This window comes from Syngnathus floridae, chromosome 3, assembly GCF_059516105.1.
Source record: "Syngnathus floridae isolate MCC-2025c chromosome 3, RoL_Sflo_1.0, whole genome shotgun sequence".
Taxonomy (NCBI): Eukaryota; Metazoa; Chordata; class Actinopteri; order Syngnathiformes; family Syngnathidae; genus Syngnathus; species Syngnathus floridae.
This window is the reverse complement of record NC_142415.1, coordinates 11126046-11144755: the sequence shown is the minus strand read 5'-3', so window position 1 is coordinate 11144755 and position 18710 is coordinate 11126046. Positions and strand designations below refer to the sequence as shown.

General features: G+C 39.3%; 1 protein-coding gene across 13 annotated transcripts in view; it reads right to left on the bottom strand.

Moving 5' to 3' along the window:
* Positions 1 to 18710, bottom strand: part of plekha7b (pleckstrin homology domain containing A7b) — a 52718-nt gene that overhangs the window by 26254 nt on the left and 7754 nt on the right. For 7 of the 13 annotated variants that reach the window (XM_088371296.1, XM_088371291.1, XM_088371293.1 and 4 more), the window contains exons 1-3: positions 13676 to 14004; positions 2972 to 3055; positions 610 to 712 (exon numbers count right to left, since the gene is read on the bottom strand). In XM_088371296.1, coding sequence (XP_088227422.1) covers positions 610 to 712; positions 2972 to 3055; positions 13676 to 13989 — 501 coding nt within the window. In that variant the 5' untranslated portion in view covers positions 13990 to 14004. Of the gene's footprint in view, positions 1 to 609; positions 713 to 2971; positions 3056 to 11035; positions 11092 to 13675; positions 14005 to 15572; positions 15902 to 18710 lie in introns of those variants that run through there. The other 6 variants (XM_088371294.1, XM_088371295.1, XM_088371300.1 and 3 more) reach the window with 3 other exon arrangements.

Sequence of the window (18710 nt, the reverse complement as noted above, 5' to 3'; positions counted from 1 at the left end):
AAACTTATGAGCTCTTTCTAGCATGTGTGACATTAAATTATTTTTCACTGGTACTTTAGCAAATACCTGCTGTCCACCTGAAAGTCTCACTTAAAGGTGTATTGTTTTCTATACATCGAAAAATATACATTTATATAAATGACACAACCTTGTAGTAAGTTCATGAAGAAATAAACCAGAATGGAAAAAAAAAGTGAAAAAACTAAATAGGGATGTGTGTGGCTTTAAAAGGCGGGGCCAGGCAGGGTGAGTGATGTGGGCGTCAGCAAAAGAGACTACAGAGTTGGTTTGCTGTTAACTGGCTAACCTGTTAGTCAGTCTGTGTGTTAAATATTTGGTCTTTTGAGGCCATGCCGCCTTTACCATATATTCACCCTGCATTTTTATGTTGACTTTTGTGACATGAAAAATTCTAGATTCACCTTTTACTGTTGCAATCCAGCTTTAATATGCATGACAAAATTATTCCTCAAAGTGACCATTTATCAGAATGAAGATAGCATCATCTCAAGTTGATTAAATCACGACACTGTTTCTTGTCGCCCAAAATAGAGAAAAATAATGAACAACACATAAGAAAGGTTTACTTTTAAGGATAAATCTTCTCACCTTTGATGCTGAGCTGGCATCCATCGCTGCTGTGGTCACAACCTTGGAGGACTCCGTGACCATACCAGGTGGTCGGTGGTGATTGGACATGCGGGACTCGATCCTTTAGTTGACAAAAGAGAGCACGTGAACACAACTGCACTGTCATGTTCATTCTCTCTTCCAGTGGTACTTAAGTATATTCATCAGGTACGTATCTGTACTTTTTCAAAATGCTTTGTAATCCAAGAGCTCAATTAATCAAGATCTCAACCACGGTCGACTTTGACCTGTCTCAATTTACATCTTTTAAATGCCATGTTGTCATCCATGGAGGTTGAAAAAAGTCACAAGTCTTTTATGACAAAGCCCAGTAAACTATTTTCAAATGAAGGAGTTAAACGTAAGATGTCATCATCACAATAAATACTCAAGTAATGACACCTGGAAAATATACAGTACTTGAGCACAGTAACAAAGTATTTGTACTTCATCACTTACACTGTTGACATGTAATATAATGGTCCATTGCTTTTAAATTTACTTCCTAATCGATGTGAGCTCCTGGTAGAAAACTATCTGCGATTTCCATGACATTTCTGCCCCCTACATTGTTTCACAGCGAGGTGAAAATAAACTCTCACCTCTTCCTTCTTGGTGTGTGGCACTACTATTGAGCTGGAGAACTTTGAGTGAATGAGTGGAGAAAGTGAGGTAACTACGTAAACATGACTATTCTTTGCTGCATAACATACATTGCAGCCGTCTTCTCGTCAAGAATGTTTCCTGTCATATAAGGGGGATGGTTTTATGTGACACTGACTAGTGTTTACCACAACTGTCATTGCAGTGGTTTCCCAGGAGATTTGTTGTGGTATGTGCGCTGAAGAGGGGCCATATTTCACATTTGTTAAAGTGTCAAGGCCGGCTCTCTTACTGCAATAATGAGAATTGGATCGGAATAAATGTTTTTTGCGGCATTAGGCTCCTGTAAGGTTCAGAGTGGATGGATGGATGGATGGATGGATGGATGGATGGATGGATGGATGGATGGATGGATGGATGGATGGATGGATGGATGGATGGATGGATGGATGGATGGATGGATGGATGGATGGATGGATGGATGGATGGATGGATGGATGGAGTTTAAGACGATGCAAGTGAAGCAACTTGCGATTCTATGAACACAAACTGGTGTGTATTAAGTGTAGCCATCCATTTTCCATACTACTTTTCCCCAAGGGGGTCGCGGGCGTGCTGGAGCCTATACCAGCTGCTGGGCAGTGGGTGGGGGACACCCTGAACAGGTTGCCAGCCAATCGCAGGGCACAGAGATGAATAACCATCCACACTCGTAGTTGCGGGTAATTTGGAGTGCTCACTTACTATACTAATGTAAATTTATCCATTCACCTCACACTATTCTGAGTCACAAACTTGAGAATGCAAATAAATCATTGTCATTTTAGTGCTGCTTCGAGCAAACAACATTCAATCATCTTGCATGCTCATCATGTTCCAGCTGCCGGCTGGAATATAACCACACAAAGAGATGGTTTTAATTGTGCTGTGAAGCCATCAAGCAGCTTTGATGGTCGCTTTGCAAGCAGTACATGCTGACAAAGGCATGAAATATAAAGGTGGTAAATCCAACCGCCACACAACATGATGTTCCATACTGAGGTAAAGGAAAAGAAAGGTTGAAAAAGAAACATCATTTTTTCATGAGATGTCTTCTCTGTTGTGATACTAAGTCACGTAACAAAAACAGAGAGACGCTTTATGCATTTGCTTGAAGACTTCACTGTCATTGAAATAAAAAGCCCAAGAGGAAATATGATATAAAAAAAGCAAACTGATGAATTTCACTGAGCAGCGACACAAAGTCAAAAGTGTATGCGAGTACTTCTTTTATCTTGAATGGGAATTGGTTTCAGGCATCATACGAAAAATGCAGTGAGATTAATATGCTCTTGAAATGTCATTCAAGTTATGAATACAACCCATCATAGAGCAAATATACAATGTCCTCCAAGTCACTAATTAAAGTGTAGGATCCGTAAAGCGCATGCTGCGTGGACTCCCTCTTGTGGCATGCAAAAGAATTGCCGCCTGAGTGCAGCTCATTTGCTAATGATCATTAATGTTAAATGCAATATTTTTAATTGTATGATTAAGTAAGTTATTTGTGTTTTTTTGTATTTAAGCACAGGTGATACTTTATGATACTTTCTGTGGCTGTACTCATTTTCTCATTACCTCTTAATTGAAGGCTTCTCCTGTGCTTGTTCCAGATGATTAAACTTTGAATAGGCTTTTTCATGTCTAATTTGGAACTCCTATTCCCTAACCTTGAACTGAAAAGGAATGGAAGACTCACTTGTCCTGTAGGGTGTATTCCGTGTTTTCTGGCGAAATCTGCCCAGTAACAGGGTGCCGAAATGATGTGCACCTCACGTTGTGGCTGCAGCAAAAGAGAAAAAATAATGGGTATCAGAGGGAATCAGGTTCTTGCACAGCCAACATCATATAGTAACTTGCAAACAATTTGTTCAAACCATCTGCCCGTAAGAGGTGAAATAATCGACCGAACCCAAAATTCCCACATGTGTACCTTTATCACCAAATTGGTAGCAAGAAATGAATAGACTGCCAACCATGCAAGCAAGTCATGTCAACTCTGAGTGACTCATCAAATCCTTCTTTTGCTTTGGATTAGGGCCAAACTATTTTTCAAAATGCACAATTTTCTGCCACCAAATCTTAGCAGGTCAGCTTTCTGTTCGCTATGCTCAGCACCCTGACCATTTAATCTTAAAGTGCCATCAGCCAGGGGAAATATCTCATTTCTAATCATAACTTTTATTACATAAGCTTTCGCTGAAAATAGAGTGAACGAATGCTTCTGCAGCTTTTCTTTAAACATGCTGCACATACAAAATATCTCCAATAAACATGTTGATACACTCAGCGCTTAGAGTGCAATAAGTGTTTTACAGTCATGGGCTAAAACAACAGCAATGTTGAATGATACAAACCTAACGTTTCACTGCATCGACATTTATGAGTTTTGGAAAAGTTCGGGCAACATACTGAACAGGATTGATGCCAAGACATTCAGCACGCACAAACAACAACATTAACACTTCACACACAAGTACGAGTGTGGTTGCCATCCTCACATACTGTATGCACAAATCGAAACACACAGTCGCACAGGCACTGGGCCAGGATTGTTCCTGGTACCAACCCATCATGGGCTGAGCTGCACTGCACTGTAGAGCACTGCAGCACCAGCATATCCCCCGTTAATTAGAAAGCTGCATTCTTTGAGGCTTTTGTTTCAGCCACATTACTTCTGAACTATTTGTCATGGAATTTGCAGCAACCACACTTAGTGCGGCAACACTGCAGCACAGTACATCTATTTGTCTGCTGCCAGCTTCATCAATGCTTGTGGCACTGGCATCCCTAATGGCAAAATAAACTCCTGCTTGCAGATCACTAACCCAACAGAATGTAGATGTGCAAATGTGTACTGTAAACTGTAGTGACAGGACAGTGCATAACAAAATGCCCGTGTCCGCCTATATACATTGGTACCTTGACTTACAAGTTTGCTGGCTCAAATGAAGGACAAAAGGGAGTTGGGTGAAGAGAACAAACATAATACAAAATGAACACGAGCAAGATGAAGAGTGCTACACGGACCTAACAGTGTGACAAATGGACAATCAGAACTTGATTCAGAGTTACTGATGTGACTCATTTAAAAGCACACAAAAACGCATAAATACAAAGTATTACAATGTATGTGGGGAGTGTCTTTTTTGGTTTCATTATACTTTATGAAACCCGTATATTTCTTTACATACACTTTATTTTGCAATATTGACACAGAAGCTGCAATAGTGCCTTTTTGTTTTTATTAAAACAGTTTTTTTAGGGGGGTAAAACAAATTAATAGAATTTCATTCATCTCAATGGGGAAATTTGGCGTGAGACACAAGTAAATTGAGTTACTGGCTTGGCCACGGAATGAATAAAACTTGCAAGTCATAATACTATTGAAATTTTTCTTGGCAAAATAAAGAAGGTCAATTCATTTACCTTAGAGAACATTTTATTTTGCTTATTTACGTAGTTTTTAAATTACAAACATCCACTTTGTGGCAATTAATTAGATTGCTGCAATCAGAAGCATGCCCTTTAATGGATCAAGACAGCAGATAAAATAGGCTCAAATGAACAGATATGCTAATACATCATTCAGAAGAGAACATAAGATGAGAGGATACCTAAATCATGACTCAAATGCATAAGGGAGAAAATTAACTTCTAAAAATGAGAGACGTAAATAGATTTTTTTCATTAACATTATCATAGCAGCTCGTATAATAACTCACTTTGAACATCTTTGCATCTCTCCAGACTTTGAACAAAAAACAGCTTTTTTTTTTTCTTGGGTTTGATTATTTTGTTTGATTTTTCTCTCAGAAGTATTCATTATGAGTTTGCTTGTTTACTCTAGCAGACAACCAAACTAGATGTATTAACAATCTACAAACCATGCTCTTTCTCAGCTACAGCCACACATTGTCCTCTTGTCGCTGGGCACTAAATACTGACCACTTATGTCGGGTTTGTTCCCTTACACAGAAAAGGATGACTCATCATCGTATTTTTCAATGCGGCACTGTTTACATTCACAGTGCAAATGGTGTAAGTACGTTTAGTTTAAACAAGTTCTATTCCTTGATGGAAAACAAGGTGTGTTGCAGTTACGTGAAAATATCAACCAAAGTTCAAAACTTTTGTGCACACTTGCCAACCTTTGCACTACACCTGTCTTGAACGATACTAGATTGTGCAGGTGTTCTTCACGATAAACTTCAGTACAAAACAGTTACTAAAGTTGAGTTCATTGAGAAATAAATTAAGAAATAGCATATTTTCTGTCTGCATGCAGCTTGCATCTCAAATGAGACTTCACCACTGTGATTTCAGTACAGCACAGAAACGTTGCGGTGACGGTTTCAACACATCTGACTTATAGTAACACGAACTGAGACTCTTCATGTCAACCGCAAACATGACCGAGAAACTGTATCCGCTCACCACTACAGATACTCTTTCTCATCATGCATACAGTGGAGACTACCTCACCTGATATCGGACACAGAATAATGGTGAATCAGATTTGTTCAGCTGCTGAAATTCTCTCAGTACTATCAGTGTAGGTGTAGAATGTTGAGGGTCTGATGAAGTGGCTTGCATCCAAATGAATCAGAAAAAAAAGTGAAGACTTAAAGTGTCCAGCCCGGGATGGTAAACATCCAATACCCTCCCATCAGTGGAATACCTCAGCCGCTTATCAGATCCTCCTCCCTCTCTATGTTTTACTTCCCTACATATACGTATCTACACTCCCACTTTTCTAAGTATTGAAGTTACTTTGCTCTACTGTGTGAAGTGTAATCCTAAATCCTATAAACATTCTGTGTGTCAGTCATCAAGATACCGTTAATGTTGCTTGTGTTTCTTGACTGAAGTCAGAATAGGAATTAACACAATGAACTCAACAGGAAAGAACGCTTCACTTAAATCAGTCAGATACCAATCTAAACTGGCTAAATAACCAGAAATACTATGCAATCCAGTGACCCGGGAGTAAACTTACAAACTAGGCAATGCATTTCAAGGTCCCCGTATGAACTGGTTTATCAGGGAAATTGACCTATGATCTATGCTAATAAGGAATTCCAAACTAATCTCTAGGTATGCAAGTGGAGGGAGCAGGTGGTATCAACACAAGCTTTCCGTAAACATAGAATGGCATGAGTTGTAATTGCATAGGGTTAGGGGACTTTGTGGCTTATACAATCACTATTTAGTCATTTTAGGGGGATTTGCCCAATGAACATACATCTTATAGTTTATTTCATACTTGTACCGTTGCCTGAAGTTTTCTCACACTTCTTTGCCGATGCATAATCATGACAGTAAGAGATGTGTACATAAAATATATTTTTTTCCATCATCATCACTTTGAACCATTGTGATAAACTGAGTAACGCCCAACAAGAAATATTTACCCAGTCCAAATGGAGAACTTTCAAAGTGCATTGAGATGTCATGTTCTCAGTAATAGGACCGATCAATTGCAATTTGCCCAAATACATGGGCAAAAAATAACCAATAAAGCAAGAGTATTTTAGGCATAAATTCACCATTATAGTTAATATTTAGATATAACTTCATGTATTCTTGGTTGAGTGTTGACATTCACCTTTGTGCAGACATTATGAAGGAAAATATGTTATTTGTTGAGAAACAGGAGGCAAGACATTGAACATATTACGTTGGCCCTATCTTGTGGAATCTTAGTGCCAGGAAAATATTTGGTAGTGATTAAGTTTCATTTCGGCAAAATTAGTCCTTCGCTGCCATCTTGGTGCCAATGAACTATGTTGACGTTTGTTGAGGAGTTTCATTTCGACAAATTTAGTTCTTTGCCGCAATCTAGTTGCACCTGGGCGTCAATCGTGGGTTCTTGCTCTTGGTGGCACAGTGAGTGACACATTCTATTTGTGCACCAAAGGACAGTGTGGCTCAATATCTTGTTAGTGTTGCAATGAGTCAAATCAAATATCAATGTTGTATCCAACAGTAGTTACTGAACGCAGTTAAGCTGATTACTTGCTTTTCATTGTCACAAATAGCAAACAGATAGTAAACTAAATAAGAGAAAACAAGGCAGTACGAAACACACACAAACAACACCAACGTTCTCGTCAATAAGCCCACCCAGTGTGAGCGTGTAGGAGTGTTCGAGAGAAATACCCAGGAGCGTTGTGCAGCAGCATCCAGTCAAGCAAGCTGAAAGAAATAGGCCTTAAAAATAGTGCACGCTGTCTCTCAGACAGCTATTAAGCAGATAAGCATTCTGCAGCGTGATTTGCACATGTTGCCCGACCTCCATCAGTTTCACAGCAGCCTTACATTTAAACCTTTCTAATCATTCTTACTGGTTGATTCTACTGCAAATCAAATCCTGACCTGCCTCGCCACGTCATTGTCACTCACTACTATCATTATCACCATTTCCAGCTCTTCTGGGGAGTATATGCTGCAGCCATTTACAACCATTAGAGAAGACAGTCCTAATATATGCAATCTAAGACAGCATCAATACCACATGAAATTATAATGTAACAATCTTGGTGGCGGTAGAAGACGCTTGAGGGAATTTGCAGCAAAGCAAAGCTGCAGTGAAAGGCAGAAAGGCCAAAACATGAGCCAAGACAAAAACAGTCGGTCAGAGTGTTTGGCACAATTTGAAAGCATGGTCCTGGCTAATGCCTCATTAACATTCAAGGCACACCCACCCTTGTGAGGCATCACATTTTATTGTCATCCCGGTGCTGCGCTCAAAAACACAGGCAATCAGAAATGCAAGCAAGGCAGCCGACTAACTGCTTACGCTTTATAAAGAGTTGTAAAGTTGCCAGATCCTCCTCATATGCACAGCAAATTATGAATATTAGGATGCATACACTCAGGGTGATTTTTATTCAGAAATTCTTATTCATAAAAGACATTTTAATTACATTTACACACACTGTTGGAGACAGACTTTGTGGTTTACTCAAACAGCCACTATGTGCAGTGAAGTGCAGCCTGAGTACCAAAGCATTGTAATTAATAGACAACAGTGAGCATGGTATTACTTGAAGAGGGTCGCTGGATGTAAGAGTCCGCATCACAGGAAGAAAGCAGAATATAGAGGTAGGGGGCTTGATTTAACACAATTTTGAAGCCTCGTCTTATATACTTGCCATTTTTTTTAACAATCATATTTTGCAGGATTATTAACAACACTCAACTCTTTGGTGTGCATGTGTACGTGGGTGCATATATTAAACTCCATAAAGGTCAGGGATCATCTCAGATGACGAGCATATGAACATAACAGGCTCTTGGCCTTGGGAAATCCCAGGTTAATGAACAGTAATAGAATGACCAGAGCTCAACCATGTAAATTATTCAGTTGTGATATACTGGAGGTCTTTATGTAATTTCAATTAGTGACACTTGAGAACGGAGGGTAAAGCACATTGACATTAATACCGTACAAAAATAAACGGGCAGATTGGACTAGAAAGTTTAATACATTTCAATTGTGATTTTTATCCTCGCATGGAAGCAAGTACCACTGGTGGCACTGGTACTACAGTTTGAGAATCTCTGATCTCCATCATTGATGTTGCTCAACTCTCCATAGCTGTACTTGAATAAAGTATAAAGTGGATTGGGTAACACCTTTGCAATATGCTTAATTTGCCTCAATTGTTTCAAGACATGATTGAAATCCATTCAACCAAACGGTCATTTGCAACCAAATGACGATCCATTAAGCCATTGCTGCGTTCAGCTTTTATTCTATTTTAATTATGCAATTAAACTAATTTAAGTTAAAAGTTAACAATATTAATAACATCAATTAAATGCACTCAGCGGCCAATTTAAATCAAACACGTTTCTGATAAATTACCCGTTTCTTTCTTTGCTGCACAATTTTAATGTCTTAGTGAGACATCTGTATATTGACAATATTAAATTGGTCCATCTCATTGAAAAAAATGAGGTGGCAAATAGGATCTGACAGCAGGCTATTTGATGAGAGATGAATAATAAAGAGCAATGACCTGACTTTTCAGGTACTTTTCCGCATCAGCATAATAAGACATTAATGGACAAACTACTGTTGATGGAACCAAGTCCCACTCTGCAATTAAAGATGACTTTATGTTTACATACTGTAATTAGTCAACATCAGAATTGTTATTTTACCACACTGTTTAATTTTGTTTATTGCACAAATCTCTGATCTGGAGCATCTGTTGTAACAAAATAGTCCAAGCGCACTGCAAAGCCCAAAACAGCTAATCGCTTAGGCGTGTAATGTAGGACAGAAGGGGAAGCTAAGTACTCGGAAAAGAGGGAAAGCTCAAAGTCTCCAGCAAGAAATAGGCAGCAGGCTCAAACACAATAAGCTCAATCCCACAAAAGAAAGAGACACAAGACAGGGTGTTATGTGACGTAGCTATACATGAAAGTCTTATACACGAATCAAATCCAGGCGTCCTGTCATGAGACTCATAAAACACTTACTATCAAATATTAATAATACTTTAGGATGACAGTGAAGCCATTATAAGAAAATTGTCAATTTTAGAACACTTAATATCCAACAAACACACCAATGGGGAACTTGCGGAGAGACAGTGGAAAGAATGTTGGATTAGATCCTCAGCAAACACACCCGAGCGGTATTTCATTTGAATTTGACCGACTCACCCTTGAGTCCCTTCAGGAGAGCTGCTCCACCCATGTGGAGGAGGCTTAACGAGCAAACAATTGCTGCACTGTCAGCAGAATTTAAACCAAAACTATGAAGCTTGACAAATAATAGTGAAACAGAGCGTTCCAGCAAGTTTAATGATATGGTGAACTTGTCTCATACTTAATTGTGATTAAGAACGTTTAAACAAGGAATGAAAATGTCATTAAGAAGAAAGAAAATCAGCTTAACGGAATTTTGCCAATACAGTATATACGGGAGCTGTACTGTGTTTTGCAATCATAATTAATAATATTCATAATCATCACTGTTGGGTGGAAACCCGCATTGTTCAAATTTGGTCGATGTCACAAATTTGTAGCGTGTCACTTTTAAAATTCCAACTAAAATTAAAGTGTTGAAAATGTTTTGCTTTTTTAATGATGCAATCTTAATAGCACAACAAACATGGTGTTTTTTTTCTGTTTTTTTTTTTCATTTTTGATGATGTTTTAGATTTCCACTCGTGGCTAAAAAGTTAAGCACGGAGAGACTTTGTTGCCAAAATGCATGAGTACAGTCAATAAATGAGAAACGAGTCACAATCTTTCCTTTTGTGTCTCATTTCCTCCCTTAATATTATTTTAACTTAACTACAGTGGCTCAGGCAATCATGCATCTTCCATACAATTTGGGCTGTATATGTGAGGCTTCAAGTTGTTTCCTGAAAAATAACAGCGGAAGTCAGTTTTTCTGTTGGAGCTAGTAGTTGGTGTCTGCGCAATACTCAATCGCCAGGTATGCTGGTGTGAACCAGTATAATTTTGCAGTAATGTTCCAGGTCAGTCACATTATAAACTGTAAAATTCCATTGGTTTTGTCCTTGAGAGATGACAATGACAACAATAATATGAAAAACATTGTTTCGAAATTCACACAAATCAGAGGTCCCTAAACGGATATTATTCGTCCTCAACCTTTGAGATCCACTGTAAATTGTACACCACAGTGGATTATATTTTGTGTTTGTACATCAATCAGCATAAATGCAGAATAATCCATCTAATTATGCACGTGCTAAAAGAAACAAACTTGGCCTACCTGCTGGTTGCCAGTGCCACTTTCATGCAAAAGTCTCTCATGTGCCGTCTTGTTTTCTGCACGCTTGTCTGCAACATGACCCTGTCTGATTTGACCAAACCCTTATTCGACAAACAGGCTCCAGTCAGCTGGCACACACAAACTCCATATGTCTTTGGTCAGATTATCTTTTTGATCTCTGATCCCCATAATCCCTCAACATCCGAAACAAATCACACAGAAAAAAAAAAACTCTGGGTTCTGTATGACCTTGTGTTTTTTTCATTTTAACACATCATTAGACCCCCTCTGAGCTTGGATATTAGACTAATTAAACTCAATTAGCTCTTTACATAGCACTTTTCCTTATTACCAGAGATACAACACAATCTACTGTGTATATAGTTCAATTCACTAAACACAACTATCAAACACCTAAAGTGTTCATATAATCCCGTCAGGTTTTTAAATTACAGTGAAAATTATTGAAAGATAGATGGCAGTGGAAAGCTTATGGAATTAAGATAAAAAAATGCAGCATCCAGAACCAAAAATTATGCAGATTGATCACACAATTAGTCTTGTGAAATTGTTAAAGCCTCAGGTGATTATATTGTTCTCTTTGGATGCAAATAATCCAAGTACATAAAATATACTTCATGCATCCCTGTGTGGCTCACCTGTGGTGCAATCCTGAACCTCTATCGGGCAGTATTATAGATATACAGATATACAATAAGGAGATGATCAGAAATACTGAGACAAACTGCAGTATTGTCGAAAAACATGGATTGGTGACTCATAAATCCACAGTACAGAAGACATTGAACAGTACATCCATGAACTGTAGTTGTAATCTAAATCTGCATCAAATTTTGGGATATTAACAAGATACATTTGACTGTAGGTCACCCACATTGTTGCTTTATTTTGGTCGCAGACGCCGGCAGGCTACCGCACAATCAATTTAAACAGATTAATTAAATACATTAGGGGAGGTTTGGCTTACTTGGCTGAGCGCGCATAACTGAATTGACTGGTTATTTTTAGATCTCTGTATATTGTGGAAGACTGTCGAGGCTCATTAAGTCAGTAAAGTGGTAGAAGGTCTTATAGTCGGACAACTCTAAAACAGTCTTGCTAGCAGAAGTGAGATTTTAGCTGAACAGTCCCATTTACTGGAATTTGCCTGACAAGGGTGATTTGCGCTTATCAGAAATTCAGGAATTTAAAAGGTCATAGTTTTAATAAGCAGTGAAGAGACTATTCATTTTTAAATACCGCAACCTTCTGCTCAGCATCGCCATTATGTCTTTTCTTCGAAGGCGTCTCCCAGGAAACGTCCTCCCTATTTCTGGGTGTAATGTCCCATGAGCCAATTTTAGGTGTGGCATTTTTCAAGTCCGCACACTCACGGCTGCAGTTAACAAAGCCATGACCTGTGGCAGTTAAGCATACAAATGAGGCACAGTGACCGCTGGCCACAAGATCCCAACAGTATTGACGATAGAGCAGCTTTAACTCAGTCACGAGGCATAAATCACATCACATAAAAAAAAAAGACCCGATACCTATTAAAGAATTACCTGCTGCTCTTGGGTGACATTTTACACTGACCACTGGCTATTGCAAGATGGCTTATAAATCGGTACAGAAACCTCAATGCCCGGGTGACATTGCGATCCATCATAAATGTCCATTGATCTATAAAAGAGTTTCCATATTTACTAGAACCCAACTGAAAGTTAACGTAATGCAGGTTTTTTTCAGCCAAACTACGCCTCCTATCTCAAAGAACTCCTAAGTCGGGTCACTCATATCTCAAGGCACCACTGTGTACTCTAGTTTCATTTTGACTTCCCTGAGTCGTCAAAACAGAATGTGAACTGGCAATTCAAGTCACATGCAATCCTTAAAGCAAACCAAAAGACAGTTGGGTGCAAGGACATCCTGAACAACATTTTTGCTGGACTGACTCAGGAGTATACCGTCATGATGACAAGCTGATTTGTCACCATGAGGCAGTATGTCACATTTACTTCAAATTGTGAAAACTGATTTGAATGTAACAAAATTAAACAAGGCATTTACATTGACAAAGAGAACTTTTCTTCCAATAGATTTCATTTTAGGCAAACAAACTCATTAGTAGTTCCTTCTTCATAGAAAAGAACAAATAATCGTTGGCGGTTAATTTTCCAGATCTATAGATGGACATTTGTGTGTCCGTCCCTTGAGTGTTTCCAATAGATCACGGGATTGTATATCTGTCTGCGGCTTGGGGTTTAATTGCAGCTGTACTGAGGACAGACGTAAACATTCAATTTTGCTTTCACCCTCGAGTGCTTTGGACTGCAGCACACTCTACCTGCAGAGATTCCACCGTGTATCCACCAATATACAAGAGCCCCCTTAGATCCCTTGAGAAGATAGTTCTTCTTACATGGCAAAACAGTCAGTGACCCGTGTTTACGAGGCACCGCAGTGAAGACCTCTTCGCTGTCCTCTCGCCCACACCATCAAATGATGCATCAGCTTGCATGCACGCTAAATTCCATCCCATGCTCTCACACTAACATTTAACGGCGTGCAGTCCAAAGCACTTTAGCCGGAAATCTATTGCCATAAATTAAGCGTGAGGTGAGGGTGTGAGATACACACCTGGAAGCCGCACGATAAACCGGCCGCCTCTTGTAAGCGACTTGAGAGGACCGTCCTGGTTGGCCCGACATGTTAGCGGCAGGTCTGTGATTTGCTGCGCTCTCCTCAATGGTGGCTGCGCGCCTTGTCGCTCGGCTCACTTCGCCGCTCCTGCTGCTACAGCTGCTGACGTCCTCTGCTGAGCACGCTGGCATTGATTCATTCAAAACATCCTCCTTCCCACTGCTCCCGTGTGAGCCTGCTAAGGTGCAGCTATAATTACACGCAATCACTGAATTGTTCCGTCTCCGGGGTATTACTCTTGTGATGGGCATTAAGACCAGTCAACCTCATTGAGGGATCTTTTAAGAGGCCCCCGAAGAATAAGAAGTAAAGCACAGGTACTTCCTCTCGACTGCCTCACATTCCCTCCCATATTCTCCCCCCCACCCTACCCCCCGCATCTTCTCATCACAACTGTGTCTCCTCAACACAATGCTTCCCCGAGCAGGACGCCCTCTCTGCTCCATTCTCTCTGCAGTCATCCAGAAACAATGTGCATTGGCCAAGAGAAGAGGATGTAGAGGTCGCGAGAGCAAAGGATACAGTCACGCTTCTGGCAGATGAAGTGAATTCAGATGAAAGCACAGGGAAATTCTAAAGTCAAACGCCCCTGAGGTCAGACAATTTAGCATTTCACCACAATCTGTTGTGCAAATATGCCTCAAAGGTACAGCCTTCATGTTTTGCTTTTTTCCCCCAAAAAGTAGGCGACAAAGAAGAACTTAAACCTCTTCTCATACTTAAGGAAGTCAAACCCAGAAAATTATTTACAATATGTTGTTTGTGACTCCGCTTTATGTTGCACTTGAAATGAGTCTATTTCTTGCTAAAGAAATCGCTCCTTTAATTTTGGAAGAAAGTCTGTACCAAGTTCGATTTTTAACAGATAATACAAGCACTTTTCGCATCAAATCCCTGTCCTAAATTGAATAATATCATAATAATATGACAAGAAGATGATGTTGCAATGGAGGGAAATCACTTGACCAATGATTAGAAAGAGTAGAATGTTTGAAATAAATAGTTGTCAAAATGTTTATAATGGCAAGAGTCTGAGTTTTCGTTTCCAGACAACTGAGAGTTCAAGCAGGACTTTGAAAGGACTGTGTTCCAAATTTGCACAGTTTTGTTTTGTTTTTCATGCATTCCAGCTATCCAAACATTACCATTTTGTAACAGTGCAAGATAATGAAAAGTACATGTGTTTCCAAGCCATTGCCTCGAAGGAGTGGCTGCAATGTTTATAAAGTGCTTTGCAGAATGTAAACAGTACAAACCATAAGAGCAAATGAAATATTGCCTAGCAAAATGTGTTGTAATGCATGATTTTTGATAATTTTCCAACAGGCGACCACACAAAACATCATACTATACATTTCAAAATGTTCAGGATATATTGTTTTAAAACCTCAACAAGATTAAAATGATGAGGGCTTTGCAAATATTGCATTTGTAACAAGACAACCAATATAAAACTTAAAACAACTATGACTGAAACTTTGCTTTTTTTTATACAGGTCTTTGCTAAAGTCCAATATTCAACAGTGGCCATAATGATGCCTGCATTCCATTCAGGTGATTCAGCTCCAACTCTGTAGCATTGTGTTCAATTTGCACAACAGTAACGCAGCTATCTGCACAGTTGCAACTTCTCCAGCATGGCATGAGTGAAAGTGAATAAAGTATTAAAATAACTCTTGCCATACTTTCAAGGTAAATTCCTAACTGATAGACCACAACACACAGTAAAAATCAATTCCAACCATTTTTTTCTAACAGAAAACCAAGTGCAGAAAGTTAAGAGCTGCATACTTCAAGTGTGTATGTGACTTTTAAACAGAAAATTGCAACTCACCCTTAAACAATCAAAATTAGAAAAACGCAATCCGACTCAAGTTCTTATCATGTCCAGACAAAATGTAGTGTGGGTTGCTCTTGTCTTGTTTTAGTGTGAAGCTCAGTGAAGAGTAATGCCTGATGGGAATATCCTTTGTAGCTGCCGTTGCAGCTCTCGCTCTCTCTCTCTCTCTCTTCGGCCACTCTCGATCTCTGCGAGTAAAACTCCCTGCACTTTCATTGTACAGCCCTCTTAAACCTCTCCAGGGTTGAATAAAACGATAACAGTGTCCACTTTCTGTGTTTAAAGATAAAAGGAAGAGGAAGTCCCCGTCGGGAGTCTTCATTCTTATTGGTCACCGAAGATGAGCAGCTCTCACCTTTGTATAAAGTGCTGACCTTGGTCTCTGTCTGCAACCAAAACGTTGCGTCTGCGCCCGATCTCCCCTTATCAGATGACACCGGTGTGCCGGGGAGACCGGAATGGAGGACAGACTACAGCCGAGTGGCAAATTGGGCCCGACTTGCCACAAAAGTCAATAATCCACAGACAGACGTATAGATAAGAGCAATAAGGCGTGGATGAGGCCGGGTGCGCTCCATCCATCAAATGGACCACCGCGTCAGTGTTCATATTTTACAGTGACAGCCACTTTCAGAGGGTTCTATTTTAAAATAGCAGAGGTCCCAAGGACCAAAACACGTGATAAATAAAACTCTCGCAGCCTCAATAGCAATATCTAGTGGCTAGATGCAGAAAAGCAACTTGCTTCTTTATTGGTCTCATTTGCGCTGACAGATCCCGTCTGCCTCTAATCTACATCATCACGTATTCACACCAGTGCTGCGGTGCCTTGCAAATAGGGAACGTTGTATCAGATTGGATGCTGTATAAAAAAAATATATTGATTATCTGTTAAGAAATGAGCTTGGCACTTGCAGCCCTTAACAACATTGCATATGGATTCATTTGTAAGAATATAAAAGTTGAGTTCAACAAATGATGCACAAATTGCACAAACCCAAAGACCAGGCCTCATCAGTCATATTACCTGTTCATTCATCTTTTGTACTCAATATTCCGTTCCGTTCCACAACAATATTGAGCGAGTCAAGTAATCATGACAAACAGTTTTCGCAACTCACACATCAGTTTCTTAGTGAAATGCAATTTGGAGGGAAAAAAAAAACTGTCTGGCATTTACAAATATTCCTGACAGAGCGCATACATTTCTTTAATTCCATTTTGTGGGATATAAAAATGAAGCTGGACAAAATAACTGCACTAAATAACAGAACTGGATGATTTACACTATTTCAATGTATAATCTAATAATAACCAGTCTATATCCACTTTGCATCTTTTGGAAACCTTACCTAAAAAAATGTGGGTTGTTTTGCCTTTGAGAAATTATCTCAGTGATACGTAGCTACACGAATTATTATTCCAAGCTAGGTCTCCAAACTCAATAATAACCCATTAAAAAAACATACTTGGTGAATACATAAATTGGTGTCGGCAAACTGTTAAATTCCAACTGAAGTATATAAACGTCCACAGCAGTGAATGAGTTAAGCAACAATCAATTCCACATGGACGACCAATTTTATGACAAAAGATTCGACTCATTATTCCTACTTCTCGTAAGCAATTAATTGAAGTCACATGCTGAACCCTCTCGGTGAACCGAATCTTTTCTATTAATCCAATACCAAAACCGTCACACTTGCCACTAAATCACAGCCAGTCTCAAAGATATCACCTAACAAATGCACGTTTGCGGCTGCTAACTAATCACTGCTGTTCTCACGTGTGAGGTGAGACAAGAACAGTGCACCTTCTGTCTCTGCAGTGGCTCCAGTCACACTGGGCTCTGACAGAATGCGGCAACTTTCATCTGAATTAAATCAGAGGGTGGGTGCACACACACACACATGCCCACACACACACACACAAACACACACACACAGTCAAGAGGCAGAACTTCCTTTTTGCTTGGCTACAGTTGTCAGTGCAAGCCTGTCGTTAAAAATGGTTTGAGGTGGATGGATATATAAATGGAAAATAAATCAGAGTAACGTGAAAGAGGATGATTTACATCACCATCAGGCAATTCAGTGGTCACGAAGACAATTAACATTAGCATGTGCATGGTTTCTACCCTTATATGATTAATACAGTAATTCATGCGTCAAGAAATGGTCCCTCTAAATCGCGCACTGCTCTCTCAGAGCCAGCATAGCAAATGTATACAGTGCCCTAATAAAATTAAAACCCGAACTGTATTGGAATTTTGCATTTTCATCTTCGGCGTATAGTCATTTGGAAGCCCATGATGAATGCAGTCATTTACCAGCAATAACTTTGAATATTAATGTTTAGCATCATCTAAAGATTTGTGGAAATTATCAGCAAATGAAGCAGCTCAACATTTAAAGCGATTAATATCGTAATCATAATATGCAACCGTTTGACCTTGCCAACCATTTTTCACATATTGCAATGAAAAGCATCAATCTTGTCTTCAATTCATATTCGTATTTTGTATAATAAAGTAGCAGTCATTTAAGCTATAATTTATTAAAACATATGAGTAAATTCCTATTTACTTGCAGATTTCTGAAAAAGTCCATTTGGGCCAAATCACAACATAAAAGTGCATAAAATCTCTAATTCTGAATTTTATCTGTGATACAAATCCTTCTTCACTTTTTTTTGGGAACATACCTCAGTCGTGTAACTTAATATGATCTCAGGTTTTGGACAGGTGTGATACAGCCAATGTGTCCGTGTCTGATGTTGATCACCATGGTTCAAGGAACGCTCAGAGAATAAAATTAGAGGGAATATTAGCATCAAGGCCAGGGAAACTGTAGTGTGTTTAGGCAAACAAATTTTGTCGCAGTGTCTGTGCATTGCAAAGACAGATGTTGGAAGCACGCAAACAACCGACCTTTAAATGGGTTTAACCTTCAGAACTCGGTACCACGATTGGAATTTGGCATGTAGTGCATCAACTAGCGAGTTTCAAACGAGGAAGCAGCGGCTTAATGGTCCTGTCAGAAATAGTTGGCCTCATCATTCATTTTGTTCTTGGCTCTTTTCTTCAATTGTAACTTAGTCATCCTAAGAAAGACAAAGGTCATTTGGTGCATT